The sequence below is a fragment of the Mustela lutreola genome, chromosome 8, assembly GCF_030435805.1.
Source record: "Mustela lutreola isolate mMusLut2 chromosome 8, mMusLut2.pri, whole genome shotgun sequence".
In the NCBI taxonomy this organism is placed as follows: Eukaryota; Metazoa; Chordata; class Mammalia; order Carnivora; family Mustelidae; genus Mustela; species Mustela lutreola.
In genome coordinates, this window is record NC_081297.1 from 86,620,073 (window position 1) to 86,634,101 (window position 14,029).

The window sequence follows — 14,029 nt, forward strand, 5'->3', positions numbered from 1 at the left end:
ATTAAGAAAGTGGTAAGACAATTCACAAGTTGGGAGAAAATTTTTACTGAGCCACCCAGGTGCCCCATGGAAGAAAATTTTTGCAAACTGTATATCTGATAATGGACTTGAATTCAGAATCTATAAATAACCTCTATAACCCAATAGTAAACAAATAACCCAATTAAAATGAACAAAGAATCTGAATAGACATTTCTCCAAAAAAAAAAAAGATAAACAAATGGCCATATGAAAGATGCTCAACATCATTAGTTATCAAGCAAATGCTAATCAAAACAACAAGGTACTACTTCACACCTGTAAAGATAGCTATAACAAAAAGACAAAGCAAGAGCTGATGAGGATACAGACAAATTGAAACTCCCATTCACTGCTAGTAGGACTGGGAAGTGGCGCAGCTGCTCTGGAGAAACAGTGTGGCAGGTCCTCAAATGGTTAAGCATAGAATTACCACTCGTAGATACATACCAAGAGAAATGAAAACATGTCCACAGAAAGAGCTGCATACAAATGTTCATAACATTATTCATAATAGTCAAAAAAGGAAATAATTGGGGGAACCCGGCTGTTTTAGTTGGTAGAGCTCTCCTAATTACAGAGTTGTGAGTTCAAGCCCCACACTGGGCATGGAACTTATTTTTAAAAAATAATAATTAAAAAAAAGTGGAAATAATCCAAATGTCCATTAACTGATGAACAGCTAAAATAAATGTGACATATCCACCCAATGGAAAATTTAGCAATAAAAAGAAATGAAGTACTAGTAGTATACATACTCACACATGGATGAACCCTTAAAACATTATGCTAAGTGAGAAAAGTCATTCACAAAGGACCACATGATCCCGTTTATATGAAATGTCTAGAATAGGGGCACCTGGGTGGCTCAGTCCTTAAGCATCTGCCTTTGGGTCAGGTCATGATCCTAGGGTCCTGGATCCAGCAGGGAGCCTGCTTCTCCGTCTCTCACTCCCCCTGCTTGTGTTCCCTCTCTAGCTGTGTCTCTCTCTGTCAAATAAATAAATAAAATCTTTAAAAAAGAAAAGAAAAGAAATGTCTAGAATAGACAAATCTCTAAATAAGAAAGTAGAGTAATGGTTGCGTAGGCTGGGGGGTGAGTGTTAAGGGGAAATGAGAAGTAATTACTTCTGGGTATAGAGTTCTTTGGGGAGTAGTGAGGGAATGCTCTAAAACTGTCATAATAGTTGCATGATTCTGTGACTATACTAAAATCCATGTAAGTATGTACACTGTAAAGGAGTGAAATATATGGTATGTGAATTAAGCTCAATAAAGCTATTTTAAAAAGTACACAGAGCAAAAGTTACAGAATGAAAGAAAAAAGATAACTCCAAAATTTCACTTTAACACTTCAACACTTTTCTCAGTAACTATCATATCATGATTATATCAAACATCAAATTAATCTTTGTTGAAAATGTATAGTGCTTTTTTTTTTATATCAGTAAAAGAAACTTTTTTTTTTTTTTGTACAGTATCTTCAATTCTGGTTAAAAGAAGATATCTGAGAATATCTCAAGAGAATCCACAAAAGCAAAGGAGAATGAAGATCTCTGGAAAACCTGTTCAGTAGAATTTACATATTCATGATTTGCTTGATAGCCTCTTAAATTATTACATTTCCTGTTTATTTCTTTCTCAACTAGAATGCAAGGTGCAATTTTCCAACTGTATAAGTATTTTTATCATTTAAATAGGATTTGTACCAGCAAGCACAAACCACAAGCTATCTTTTTAATTTTCCACCATAATATAAACAAAATTCATTCAAGCATGTAAATTTTCAATATAAACATCCAGTACAACCTTTCCATACATGTATTACCTGATCAATTCCCTTTCCTTTGCACTGAAGAATGATGACTTCAAGAAGTTTGGCTGCATGACATTCTGCATCTTCTCCTGCATCTCCACATAGAACCTACAGTAATTACAATTCAGCTCAGCAGTGAACACCATTGTATAGAATTTAACTTGAGTCTACAGGAAGCAAATATCCCATAAAAATTCAGGAATCATAGCTTGGGGGCATCTGGGTGGCTCAGTCAGTTAAGTGTCTGCCTTCAGCTCGAGTCATGATCCCAGGGTCCTAGGATCAAGCCCCACATTGCAATCATCACAATTACAATAAAGTAAGCTATATGAGTTAAATGTCCAGATAAGAAAAGATTCCCTTTAAAAGCAACAAAACAATAAAATGAAATCAAAAGAAATTTTTAAAAACCTTTCATTTAAACAATGAAACAAACCCTGTAGTTTTGTTTTAGTTCGTTTTTGTCATAATTTACTATCACACACCTTTTAATTTCTCTATATGGATTTTTATAACTACAAACATTTTCCATGGATGTTATAATCATTTAGGACTATAAGTATTACAGTACATAAGTTTAATAGTTTACCAGACCATTCCTCTATTGTCAATTCTATATTTCTACTATTATAAATAAATTCACAATGCACATGTTCATACATAACATTTGGAATATAATTGCCTTACAATAAGATTCTCAGAAAAGAGATTTATAGAGTAGAGCCACGCTTATATTGGAAATAAGAAAATATGGAAAAATTAATAAGAGTCCAAACATAAGCTACAAGAAAAAGAACAGACTTAACCTAAAAAGGAGACAGAAATTAAAAATACAGACAAAAAGAGGTAACAGAGAGAAACAAAAGACAGACTCATTAAATAAAGACAACAAAATGGACTTTTGTCAAAATTATTCTTAAAGAGTAGAGAGCAAAATTATAAAAATATTAGAATTGAGAAAGACATAAATACAGGTAAAGGAGAGATTAAAATAAGCAAATACTATGGAGAACATTATATCCCTTACATATTTGAAAGCTCAGATGAATTGGATAACTTCCTAGACAAATACAATTTAAGAAAACTAAATTAAAAAGAAATTCTTGATAAAGAAGACAGATTGAACATTCCCATTTAATTTTATTACTTCCCAAAAGGCCATTAAAATGATAATAAAGAGGTTTTAGAAGCATAAATCCACAAAGACAGAGAAAAGGAAAAAAGTAGACAGCTGTAAAATTTTGGAAACGAAAACAGATGGATCAGTGAACTGAATCACAAGCAGGTAGCTGGCAAAGCCAAAAATCAACCCTATTTACATAAAATTTAAAATTCTACCTCTTAGGATAATATATCTACATCTAGATTCTAAATGTGAATGAGCTATGGAACCAGAATGTCTTCGTTCAAATTCCCACTGACACTTATCTGTGCTTTTAAAAAAGCTAATTAACCTCTGTGTCTTACTGTCCCCATCTGCAAAAGGAGGATAATAATATACTTACATGGTAGGGTTATAGAATACAGAAAGAAAAAAAAAAAAAATCACTCCCTTTGCCCCAAATTGCATTTACTTGGGTTTTTTCTTGGTTGGTTGGTTGATTTTAGTCCCTACCTCCAGAAGGAGAAAAACAAAATATATTTTGGTAATTTTAAAAATAGACTCTAGAGCCAGATTACCTGGCTTCAAATATGGCTCCAATGTAGACTAGTTCTGTGACTTAGGACAATTTGCCTCAGGCATGATGTAAAAAATTGTGCCTCAGTCTCCCCTTTGATCAAAATGTGATACTTTCCTCATAATGTTGCAAAGATAAAATAAGTTAGTATGTATAAAGTACTTGGGAAATACCTCATATATAGTAAGAATTCAGTAAGTATTAGCTATTAATAAAAATCAAGATTATGACATATATTTTCACCACTTCTTAAGTCTAAGGCCATAACCATGAACATTGCTTTTACCCCAGCTACTATAATACAGAGCAGCTGTACTAATGGGTGTAGGACTGTTACATTTTCTGCTTGCTGCTTTCTCTTCCCTTTTCCCTCACTAGCAATGGTCTCCACTTAGGAGAGGATACTAAAGATGGCCAAGTGATTATGATTTAATAAGCTAGGTTATTTATTACAGACCTAAATGGGTCTTCAAAAATCATGATTCTAGGGTGCCTGGGTGGCTCAATGGGTTAAGCCTCTGCCTTTGGCTCAGGTCATGATCCCAGGGTCCTAGGATCGAGCCCCATATCAGGCTCTCTGTTCGGCGGGGAGCCTGCTTCCCCCTATCTCTCTGCCTGCCTCTCTGCCTACTTGTGATCTCTGTCTGTCAAATAAATAAATAAAATCTTTTAAAAACAAAATCATGATTCTACTCCTTCAGTTTATATGTGATGAAACTTAGTGACCTCCCCAAATCTCCCAGGCTCTTTACAAGTGAACTGAGACCTGAATCAGATGCGCTGATTTATCAGTTCAGAGCTCTTAACATCTCAGTACACATCTCCTCTAGTGAGGAAGACAGGCTGTACACTAGATATTTTACACCCAAGGCCAAACTTAAGTATCTGGCACCTCTATGCAATGCAGTTTTATATTTATGTACGTATAAATATTCATCTAACAGAGAAGGAAAACATTATTTATATTCAACAATGATTCTACGATATTACCAACAGAGGGCGAAATCTAACCTGTGACAAAGACAGAATAGGAGACAATCCTGTTTGTATGTAAATATAACAGTAGCCAGTATATGGCTAATAAATCATCTTGGACTGAGCTAAATGATGCCGTTTTTCCAACTATTCCAATTTTTCTATCTTATATTATTTATATTCAAAAAATATATATCTAGTGTTTTCTAATATACATATTTAATTAAAAAATCAGTAATTGATAAATTGTGGTTATTTTCTTAGCATTTTGCTTTTCTGTTACTGGTTTTTTTAGCACTTGTCTTGAATCAAGTGGCAAGTTTGCATTTTTGAAAGAAAAAACATAAACAAAATTATTTACCCTAAACATTATAAAGTGCACAGCTATAAAAGTGGCAAGTGTCAGGAGTGCCTGGGTGGCTCAGATGGTTGAGCATTTGACTCTGCTTCAGTTCAGGTCATTATCTTGGGGTCATGAGATCGAGCCCCATATCAGGCTGTATGCTTGGCATGACGTCTGCTTGGGATCCTCTCTCTCTCCCTCTCTCCCTAACACCCTGCATTCTCTCTCTCTCTGTGTAATAAAATAAATCTTTAAATAAATAAATAAATAAATATATAAGGGGCGCCCGGGTGGCTCAGTCAGTTAAGCCTCAGACTCTTGACTTCAGCTCAGGTCATGATCTCAGGATCATGGTATCAAGCCCCCACACTGGCAAGCCCCCACTGCTGGCGATGTGCTCTGTCCCTCTCCCTCCACCCTGCCCCCCTGATCTCTCTCCAATAGATTAACAGATTTTTAAAAAATAAAATAAATAAAAATTTTAAAATTAATAAATAAAAATGGCAAATAGTCTTAAGCACAACACACAATAAACAACTATCAAATTACAATTCCAAGGTCTATTAGAAAATTAAAAATAGCAAATATTGAAATAGCAAATGTTGAAGTCAATACAGAACTAAAGTATAAGAAACAAACTGAAAGAGTGTCCTGAAGTAAAACACTTAAACATTAGTAAGAACCATTATAACGACTGATTAGGACACACTTACCTTTCTACACATTGTAAAAAGTATTTCTAAATGCTTTGGATTAGATAATAAAGTATCTGTATCTATTGTCACATAATTATGCAGGAGAGGCATCATATCTGGAAAAGAAATTCAAAAGCCCAATGAGACTTGAGTGACAAGAATAGAAATAAATTACTCCCACTGAAACCACATTCTGTGGTTTCATATTACTATCTTCCCTCACAACCACAAAATGCTAGTAACAACAGTGACAGATCTGCTCTTCCTAGACGAGGAAGATGTGGATCAGAAAAATTAAAATGCTCATCTTTTATTATAGTGATTGTTCTCAATTTTTGTCTTTTTCTCCATAGGTGTCATCACCATTTGACCAACTGTATATTTTCTTGCTTGTCTGTGTGCTCCCCCCACCTTCCCCATTCCCCCCACCCAACTAGAAGGGAAGCATTAAAAGATCACGTACTATTTTGCTCACTGCTACACTGCTATGCTTAGAACAGTTCTGGGAATATAGACAGCATTCAGAAAACAGTAATTCAATTAACGTATGGTTATATGTGCTGACTGCAAACTGACTTAAGATACAACAGGAAATAGTCCCCCTTCGACTGCCTGTATTCCTGGAGCTGCAAAACACTGCTCTGATAGCACTACCCTTTACTCAACAGGGAAAGAACAAGGATTTTCTGATTAGTAGTGGAATGATGTGAGCCTTTATATCAACTGCCAAAGGAAATAATGTCTAGCCACAGAAAAGCAAAAATGTTAGATGGTCAAAGCCATACCTGTAAAGTATTCAAAACAATCCTGCTGAAAAACCTCATATAATATACCTAGCAGCTGCCACATTTGAGGGGAAATACCATGGCAGGTTAAACTATATGCCAGTGAAAGAATTTCTTCATAGAATTCTAGAAGGAAGAAAATCTCTAGTTAGAATGCTAGAAAACAGCAACAATTAACCACAGAGACCCCAGATAGGAAGATTTAGGTTATCCACTCGCATACATTCCTCTCACACATAACATACCTGTAGCACCCCCTCATCTGCATTCCCATCCTCAGCTCCCTCTATTTTCCACCTTCCCTTTCTTGCCAAGATCTGCCCCCTACCCAGTCAGATGGCACAAAAATGTGTTTTTGCTAAACTCACCCATAACACTGGAAATGTGTGTGTGTGTATATTTTTTTAAGACTTTATTTATGTGTCAGAGAGAGAGAGCACAAGCAGGCAGAGTGGCAGAAGAGGCAGAGGGAGAACAGCCTCCCTGCTGAGCAAGGAGCCCCATGAAGGACTCAATCCCAGCATCCTGGGATCATGACCTGAGACAAAGACAGATGTTTAACTGACTAAGCCACACAGTCTCCCCAGGAATATGTATATTTTTGATACTGTGTAATAAATAAAATATAGTTTATGCTTCTAAAGTTGTATCAGAAATGGATACAAGAAGGAAGAGGGTCCCTGGGTGGCTCAGTGGGTTAAGCCACTGCCTTCGGCTCAGGTCATGATCTCAGGGTCCTGGGATCGAGTCCCGCATTGGGCTCTCTGTTCGGCAGGGGTCCTGCTTCCTCCTCTCTCTCTGCCTGCCTCTCTGCCTACTTGTGATCTCTCTCTGTCAAGTAAATAAATAAAATCTTTAAAAAAAAAAAAAAAAAGAAGGAAGAGACTGTTGTCTATCTCTCATGCACAGAATTTTAAAATTACAAATAATATTCTTTGGGAAGCTTAATTATGCTAGGCTAAAATATCTTCCAGCCTCACATATATTTACAAACTATATTCTGGACCATATTTTGTCAAATTTACAAGACAATTATACCCACTATAAAAAATCCAAAGGAATGCTCTTACATTTGCAGATATGTCTTTGTTATTACCCTCTGTCAAAAGGAAATCGTATCTAAACACACAATGAGAAAACACAATTCTCAATACAAAATTTTCAAATAATTCCTACCACGTCACTAAGCAAAAGTCTTTTAACTTCAAAGGTTTTTCCCTCTTTTTTAAAAGGTATTAGGTACACCTGGGTGGCTCAGTGGATTAAATATCAGACTCTTGATTTCCTTTTGGCTCAGGTCACAATCTCAGGGTTGTAAGATTGAGTCCTACATCAGACTCGGTGCTGAGCGTGGTGCCTCCTTAAAATTCTCTCTCTCCCTCCCCCTCTGCACTGCCCTGCAACCTGTGTGTGCTTTCTCTCAAAAAAATTTTTAAAATCTTGGGGTGCCTGGGTGGCTCAGTGGGTTAAGCCGCTGCCTTCGGCTCAGGTCATGATCTCAGGGTCCTGGGATCGAGTCCCGCATCAGGCTCTCTGCTCAGCAGGGAGCCTGCTTCCCTCTCTCTCTCTCTGGCTGCCTCTCTGTCTACTTGTGATTTCTCTCTGTCAAATTAATAAATAAAAAAAAAATCTTTAAAAAAAATTTTTTTTAATCTTTAAAAAAAATAAAAGAAACTAATATTCACCCTGGGAGCATTTGGAGTTTTTTTGTAACATTATTTAAAACAACATATTCAAAAGCTAGTAGACAGATACTTGCCTTACCAAGAGCAATCCGGAAATCACAGATATTGGGAAATAATTTGTTACATAAGACATTTGAAAAGTAGCACTCTCTGAATATGAAATGTCTGAAAGTTCGTTTATCACCATCCCACACCTTGTATATGATGAAAGGAGAGCAAATGCCTCTTCCTAACATGAAGCCTAGAAACAGAAATGTGGCCAAGATTTCCATGCACACCCTTGACAGCTTCAGCATGTGTGCAAGACCCAGCCACCCTGATGCTGAAGACCAGGCCTTTGAAACTTGACAGAGAAATGAGAAAGCGCAAAGCTGTTGCAGATTACTTTTCATGGCCGGACTGGAGTCTGGACGGCGGTGGACAGCAGTACAGGACCCCAAGAGGTCTCCTCAGCAGACCACTACCAGGGCACAGTCCTGCTGGCTCCAGCCAACTCCAGCCTCCCCATAAGTTCAGTGAGCTAAATTCCATTTACACCTGAATGCACCAAAAGTTATTTCAACTATTCTCAACCAAGAAGACTAACTGTTAGGGAAGGATGCTTGTACTGACTTTGACTCCCTGTGTCAGATAAAACAGTCGAAGCAGTAATAGTCAACCTTGGCTTCTAATAATAAATGAAATTTCAGGAGTAAATTAGCAATGAAAACAGGCCAGGGAAAAAAGGGAAGTGGGACAATGAAAGAGAGTAGACCATGGACACAAATGAAGTCAGGCTGCTGGGGTAAAGGTCCTGGAAAAACAGAGTCATCCCATGACATCTTACAGAACAAATATACATAACATATTTTTTTTAATCTAAGATCCTCTATGGCCAAATATCAGTTCAAAATGGGCCACTAACTGGGTGTCTGGGTGACTAAGCGTTAAACGTCTGCCTTCAGCTCAGGTCATGATCCCAGGGTCCTGGGATTGAGTCCCACATCAGGCTCCCTATTCAGCGGGAAGCCTACTTCTCCCTCTCCCACTCCCCTGCTTATATTCCCTGTCTCACTGTCTCTCTCTGTCAAATAAATAAATAAAATCTTTAAAAAATAAAGAAAGAAAAAAGAAGGGCCATTAATATTACATTACAGCTAAAAATGTAAAAAAGACCATCCATCACCTTAGGGCTAGGGATGGGATATCAGACAGGAATTGGGGCCATGCTTTCTCCTCTACCCACTGCATCCAAAACTCAGCCCATTTCCTTAACATGCTGAAGTTGCAATTGCTCAAATCAAACAGCTGGTATAGGCAGATTAGAAGGCTGGTATAAACTATTTTTCTTTGCCTTACTGCATGATTTCACTCCTCAGGGTTACTTTACTTTAGTGGAGAATCTTCAGTTACAATCTCTTCCATGAATAAGGGGATCAGTAAACATACTTTTTGCTTATCAGAATCTCTAGGGTTATGGTCCATATATGCCATTTTAACTGGTTCCAGGGAATTCTTTATGCACCTCAAAGTTTGAGAACTACTGCTTTATAGCAATGATTTCAAAAGGAAGGAGGAGGTACCCTCAGCAGTGTACAAGATAATCCACTCAGTAGGGAAAATAATGTATTACAATACTTTATGTATATAGATGTTTAATCCCATCCTTTTACATTTCTATTTTTATGGATGTAAATATAATTTGCTAACATATGTATATTGCCTACAATATGCATTCAAATATTATCCACCTGTATTAGAAGTGCATGCTTAATTTGTTACTACTGGTATGAATGATAAAAAGCTGAGAGACAACTGGTCTTAAACAATCACCTGCTTTTCTTCCACCTCTGTTTGCACACTATAGAGGCTGCCTCTATAGTGTATACATGCCCACATGACTTGGGGCCACCACCTTCAAAATGCTTGGATACATGGAAAAAACAAGCCTCCTCTACAAATTCCCCATCAGTCTGTAATATCCTGATTCTAGTAGTTACTCATTCTATTCAGAAGTCAGGCACTATAATAGAACAACAATCATTTCATACTTCTGGTTGGACATAGGTCTGCCACTTCACATTTTTCAATTCCAGAGTAAAGTAACCTCACCTAAACCTCATTCAGTTCTTCCTTTCTAAAAATGTAAAAACTTAAAGTTCTCTGTCCTTTAAAAATTCAAGGACAAAAATTCTTTATTGGATGTATTAAATTTTTCCCTAAATGAAAACACAGATATCTAATACTAGAAAGCATATCCAGAAACAGAAGAGAATGCAAGCTTTTTTTCCTCAAAATTATCCATATTGTTGAATTTGAAGGGCTAAAAGTGTACTTTAAATTCACCAAATTAAAGAATATCAGTTTACCTTTTCACTCTATCTTTGACTTACCAATTACATGTTTCTGTAAAACAAGATCAATGATCCGTAGACAGATATTCTCTAACTGCTGAGTAACCTAAAGATAAATTTAAACATTTAGTTTAAAATTCACCATGAAAACCCTTAATCTAATAATATTAGCCCAATAAAAATAACAAAGGGATTTTTTTGAGAGAAGTTGACAATTCTAAATTTCAAGAGAAAAATATAACCAAGAAATTCTGAAAAGTAAACTAATGATAAAAATGGGAGTTAAGTCCATAATAAAATTACAAATTAAAGTAGTTCTGTACCTCATATTTTATACCAAAATAAGTTCCTAACGAATGAAAGATTTCAGTGTGAAATCTTCTAGAATACTAGAAGAGGGGTACCTGGGTGGCTCAGTGGGTTAAAGCCTCTGCCTTCAGCTCAGGTCATGATCCCAGGGTCCTGGGATCGAGCCCCACGTTGGGCTCTCTGCTCTGCAGAGAGCCTGCTTCCCCTTCTCTCTCTGCCTGCCTCTCTGCCTACTTGTGATCTCTGTCAAATAAATAAGTAAAATCTTTAAAAAAAAAATACTAGAAGAGGAGGGGGAGGAGCAAGATGGCAGAGGAGTAGGAGACTGAAATATCATCAAGTCTCGGGAATTCAGCTACATAGTCATCAAACCATTCTGAACACCTACAAACTCAACAGGAGATAGAACAAAAGAAGAGCAACAATTCTAAGAACAGAAAATCAACCACTTTCCGAAAGGCAGGACCTACAGAGAAGTGAATCTGAAGCTCCAGGAATATAGACCATTGGGAGAAGGACCAGCTCCCAGCAAGTGAGAGAGCAGAGGAGCCCAAAATCAGAACTTTTGGAAGTCTGCTCCATTGAGGGACACTGCTCTAAAGGCTAACTGAAGGTGGAACCCTTGAGGGGACAGTGCAGACTCAGGACCCTTCAGGACTCAGGTCACAAGAAGACCAGAGTGTCTGAGTGTGGCAGACCTGCCAGGTATCTAAGCAGGGAAGTTGGCTCCAGAGACGGAGCCAGAGCCAAGGAGTGAGCTCTCATCTCTGGGTTACCTTAAACCGTGATCCAAGGCATAGTCGGGTCACTGCTCTTGGATCAGGGACTGCACAAGTGGCAGATCTAGAAAGACCTCCTCCTTCTTCCCCAGGGAGGAGTGGGGCGGAAGCGCATGGCAGGAACTGGCTGTGTTTGGAGACTCCAAACGGGGTCGTGCGCCAGAGATAGAAATGCTCCATCACAGCCTGTGAGCTTGGAGTGGGGCTGGAGACCAGGGAGATAGGAGGGATTGACTGCTTTTCTCTGAGGGTGCACTGAGGAGTAGGGCCCCAAGCTCTCAGCTCCTACAGGAGAGATTGGGAGGCCGCCATTTTCATTCCCATCCTCCATATTTGTATGGAAAGTGGTCAGGGAACAAAAGCTGCCAAGAGTGAATCAGAACTGGCAAGGGGGGTGCAATTCTGCCTTGGGCAAAGCCATTTGAGAATCACTACAACAGGCCCCTCCCCCAGAGGATCAGCAAAAGCATCCAGCTGAGACCAAGTTCACCAGAGCTAGAGGAACTATGAACTCCAGAGCTAAGGGAAAGCAACTATAGAATTCATGACTTTTTTCCCATGATCCTTTAGTCTTTCTAACTTAATTTTTTTTTTAATTTAATTTTTTCTAGGGGTCACCTCCGGTGGCTTAGTGGTTGGGTGTCTGCCTTTGGCTCAGCTCATGATCCAGGGTCCTGGGACTGAGCCCTACATCAGGCTCTGCTCGGTGGAAAGCCTGCTTCTCCCTCTCCCACCCACTCGCTTGTGTTCCCTCTCTCCCTATATCTCTCCCTATCAAATAAATAAATAAAATCTTTAAAAATAATAATAATTTTATTTTTTTCTTATTCTATTTTTTTAATTTATCCTCTTTCCTATTTTAATGTTTTTTAACTATTTCATCTTATCAAAATCTTTTTTAAAATCTTTTTTTTTAAAGATTTTATTTATTTATTTAACAGACAGAGATCACAAATAGGCAGAGAGGCAGGCAGAGAGAGAGGGGGAAGCAGACTCTCCACTGAGCTGAGAGCCCAATGCAGGGCTCAATCCCAGGACCCTGAGATCATGACCTGAGCCCAAAACAGAGGCTTTAACCCACTGAGCCACCCAGGCGCCCCTTAAAAATCTTTTGTAATCTTCATTGTTATAGTCATATTTTATCCCTTCATTGTATGTAACCTTATTTTTTGTATACATATAGGTTCTTTTTTTCTTTAAAATTCTGGGATACAATTTCTTCTAACAGATCAAAATATACCCTAAATCTAGTACATGGCTTTGTTCTAATCCCCAGCCTGATCATTCCTTCCTTTTTTTTTTTTCTTTTTCAACCAACTTCTTACCAATTCCTTTTTTAGAATTTTTTTTAAAAGATTTTATTTATTTGACAAACAGACACAGAGAGGGAGGGAACACAAGCAATGGGAGTGGGAGAGGGAGAAGCAGGCCTCCTGTAGGGCAGGGAGCCCAATGCAGGCCTCGATCCCAGGACCCTGGGATTATAACCTGAGCCGAAGGCAGACACTTAATGACTGAGCCACCCAGTCGCCCTTTTTTAAATTTTCATCTTTACACTCATATTCCATCCCTTCATCATGTTTACCCTTATTTTTGTATATAAGTTTTCCTTTCTTTAAAATTTTGGGAGATAGTTTCTTCTAACAGACCAAAATACACCCCAAATCAAGTATGTGGCTCTGTTCTATTCACCAGTCTAATATATATATATTTTTCTTTTTTGCCCCCATCTTCTCCCCCCAGATTCAGGTCTCTTCTGATTTGAATAGTGTATATTTTTCTGGGGTTGTTGCTAACCTTTTAGTATTTTGTTCACTCATTCATCTATTCTTATCTGGATAAAATAACAAGGCAGAAAAACTCACCACAAAAAAGAACAAAAGGCAGTATCAAGGGCTACGGACCTAATCAATACAGACAGCAATACGTCAGAAGTAGAGTTCAGAATGATGATTATCAAGGTGCTAGCTGGGCTCGAAAAAGCATGGAAGACACTAATGAATCCCTTTCTAGAGAAATAAAAGAACTAAATCTAACGAAGTTGAAATCAAAAAGCTATTAATGAGGTGCAATAAAAAATGGAGGCTCTTACTGCTAGGATAAATGAGGCAGAAGAGAGAATTAGCGATACAAAAGACCAAATGATAGAGAATAAAGATGCTGAGAAAAAGAGAGACAAACAACTACTGGACTACAAGGGGAGAATTCAAGAGATAAGTGATACCATAAGACGAAACAGTATTAGAACAATTGGGATCCCAGAAGAAGAAGAAAGAGAGAGAGGAGGAAGGTATCCTGGAGCAAATTATAAAATAGAGAATCTCCATAATATGGCAAAGGGAACAAGCATCAAAATCCAGGAGGCACAGAGAACCCCCATCAAAATCAATAAAAACAGGTCCACAACCCATCATCTAATAGTAAAACTTACAAGTCAAAGAGAAAATCCTGAAAGCAGCTCAGGACGAGAGGTCTCTAACATACAATGGTAGATATAATAGATTGACAGCGGACCTTCCACACAGACCGGGCAGGCCAGATGTATTCAGAGCATTAAACAAGAAAAATATGCAGACAGGAACACTATATCCAGCTACACTGTCACTGAAAAT

At 37.8% G+C, this 14,029-nt stretch overlaps 1 protein-coding gene across 2 annotated transcripts in view; it reads right to left on the minus strand.

Annotated features, from left to right (window-relative positions):
* IPO8 (importin 8) overlaps positions 1 to 14,029 on the minus strand; it is an 85,034-nt gene that overhangs the window by 25,859 nt on the left and 45,146 nt on the right. For both annotated transcript variants that reach the window (XM_059185885.1, XM_059185884.1), the window contains 4 exons: positions 10,369 to 10,435; positions 6,312 to 6,437; positions 5,545 to 5,642; positions 1,847 to 1,942 (listed from right to left, as the gene is read on the minus strand). In XM_059185885.1, the coding sequence (XP_059041868.1) occupies positions 1,847 to 1,942; positions 5,545 to 5,642; positions 6,312 to 6,437; positions 10,369 to 10,435 (387 nt within the window). The remainder of the gene's footprint in view (positions 1 to 1,846; positions 1,943 to 5,544; positions 5,643 to 6,311; positions 6,438 to 10,368; positions 10,436 to 14,029) is intronic.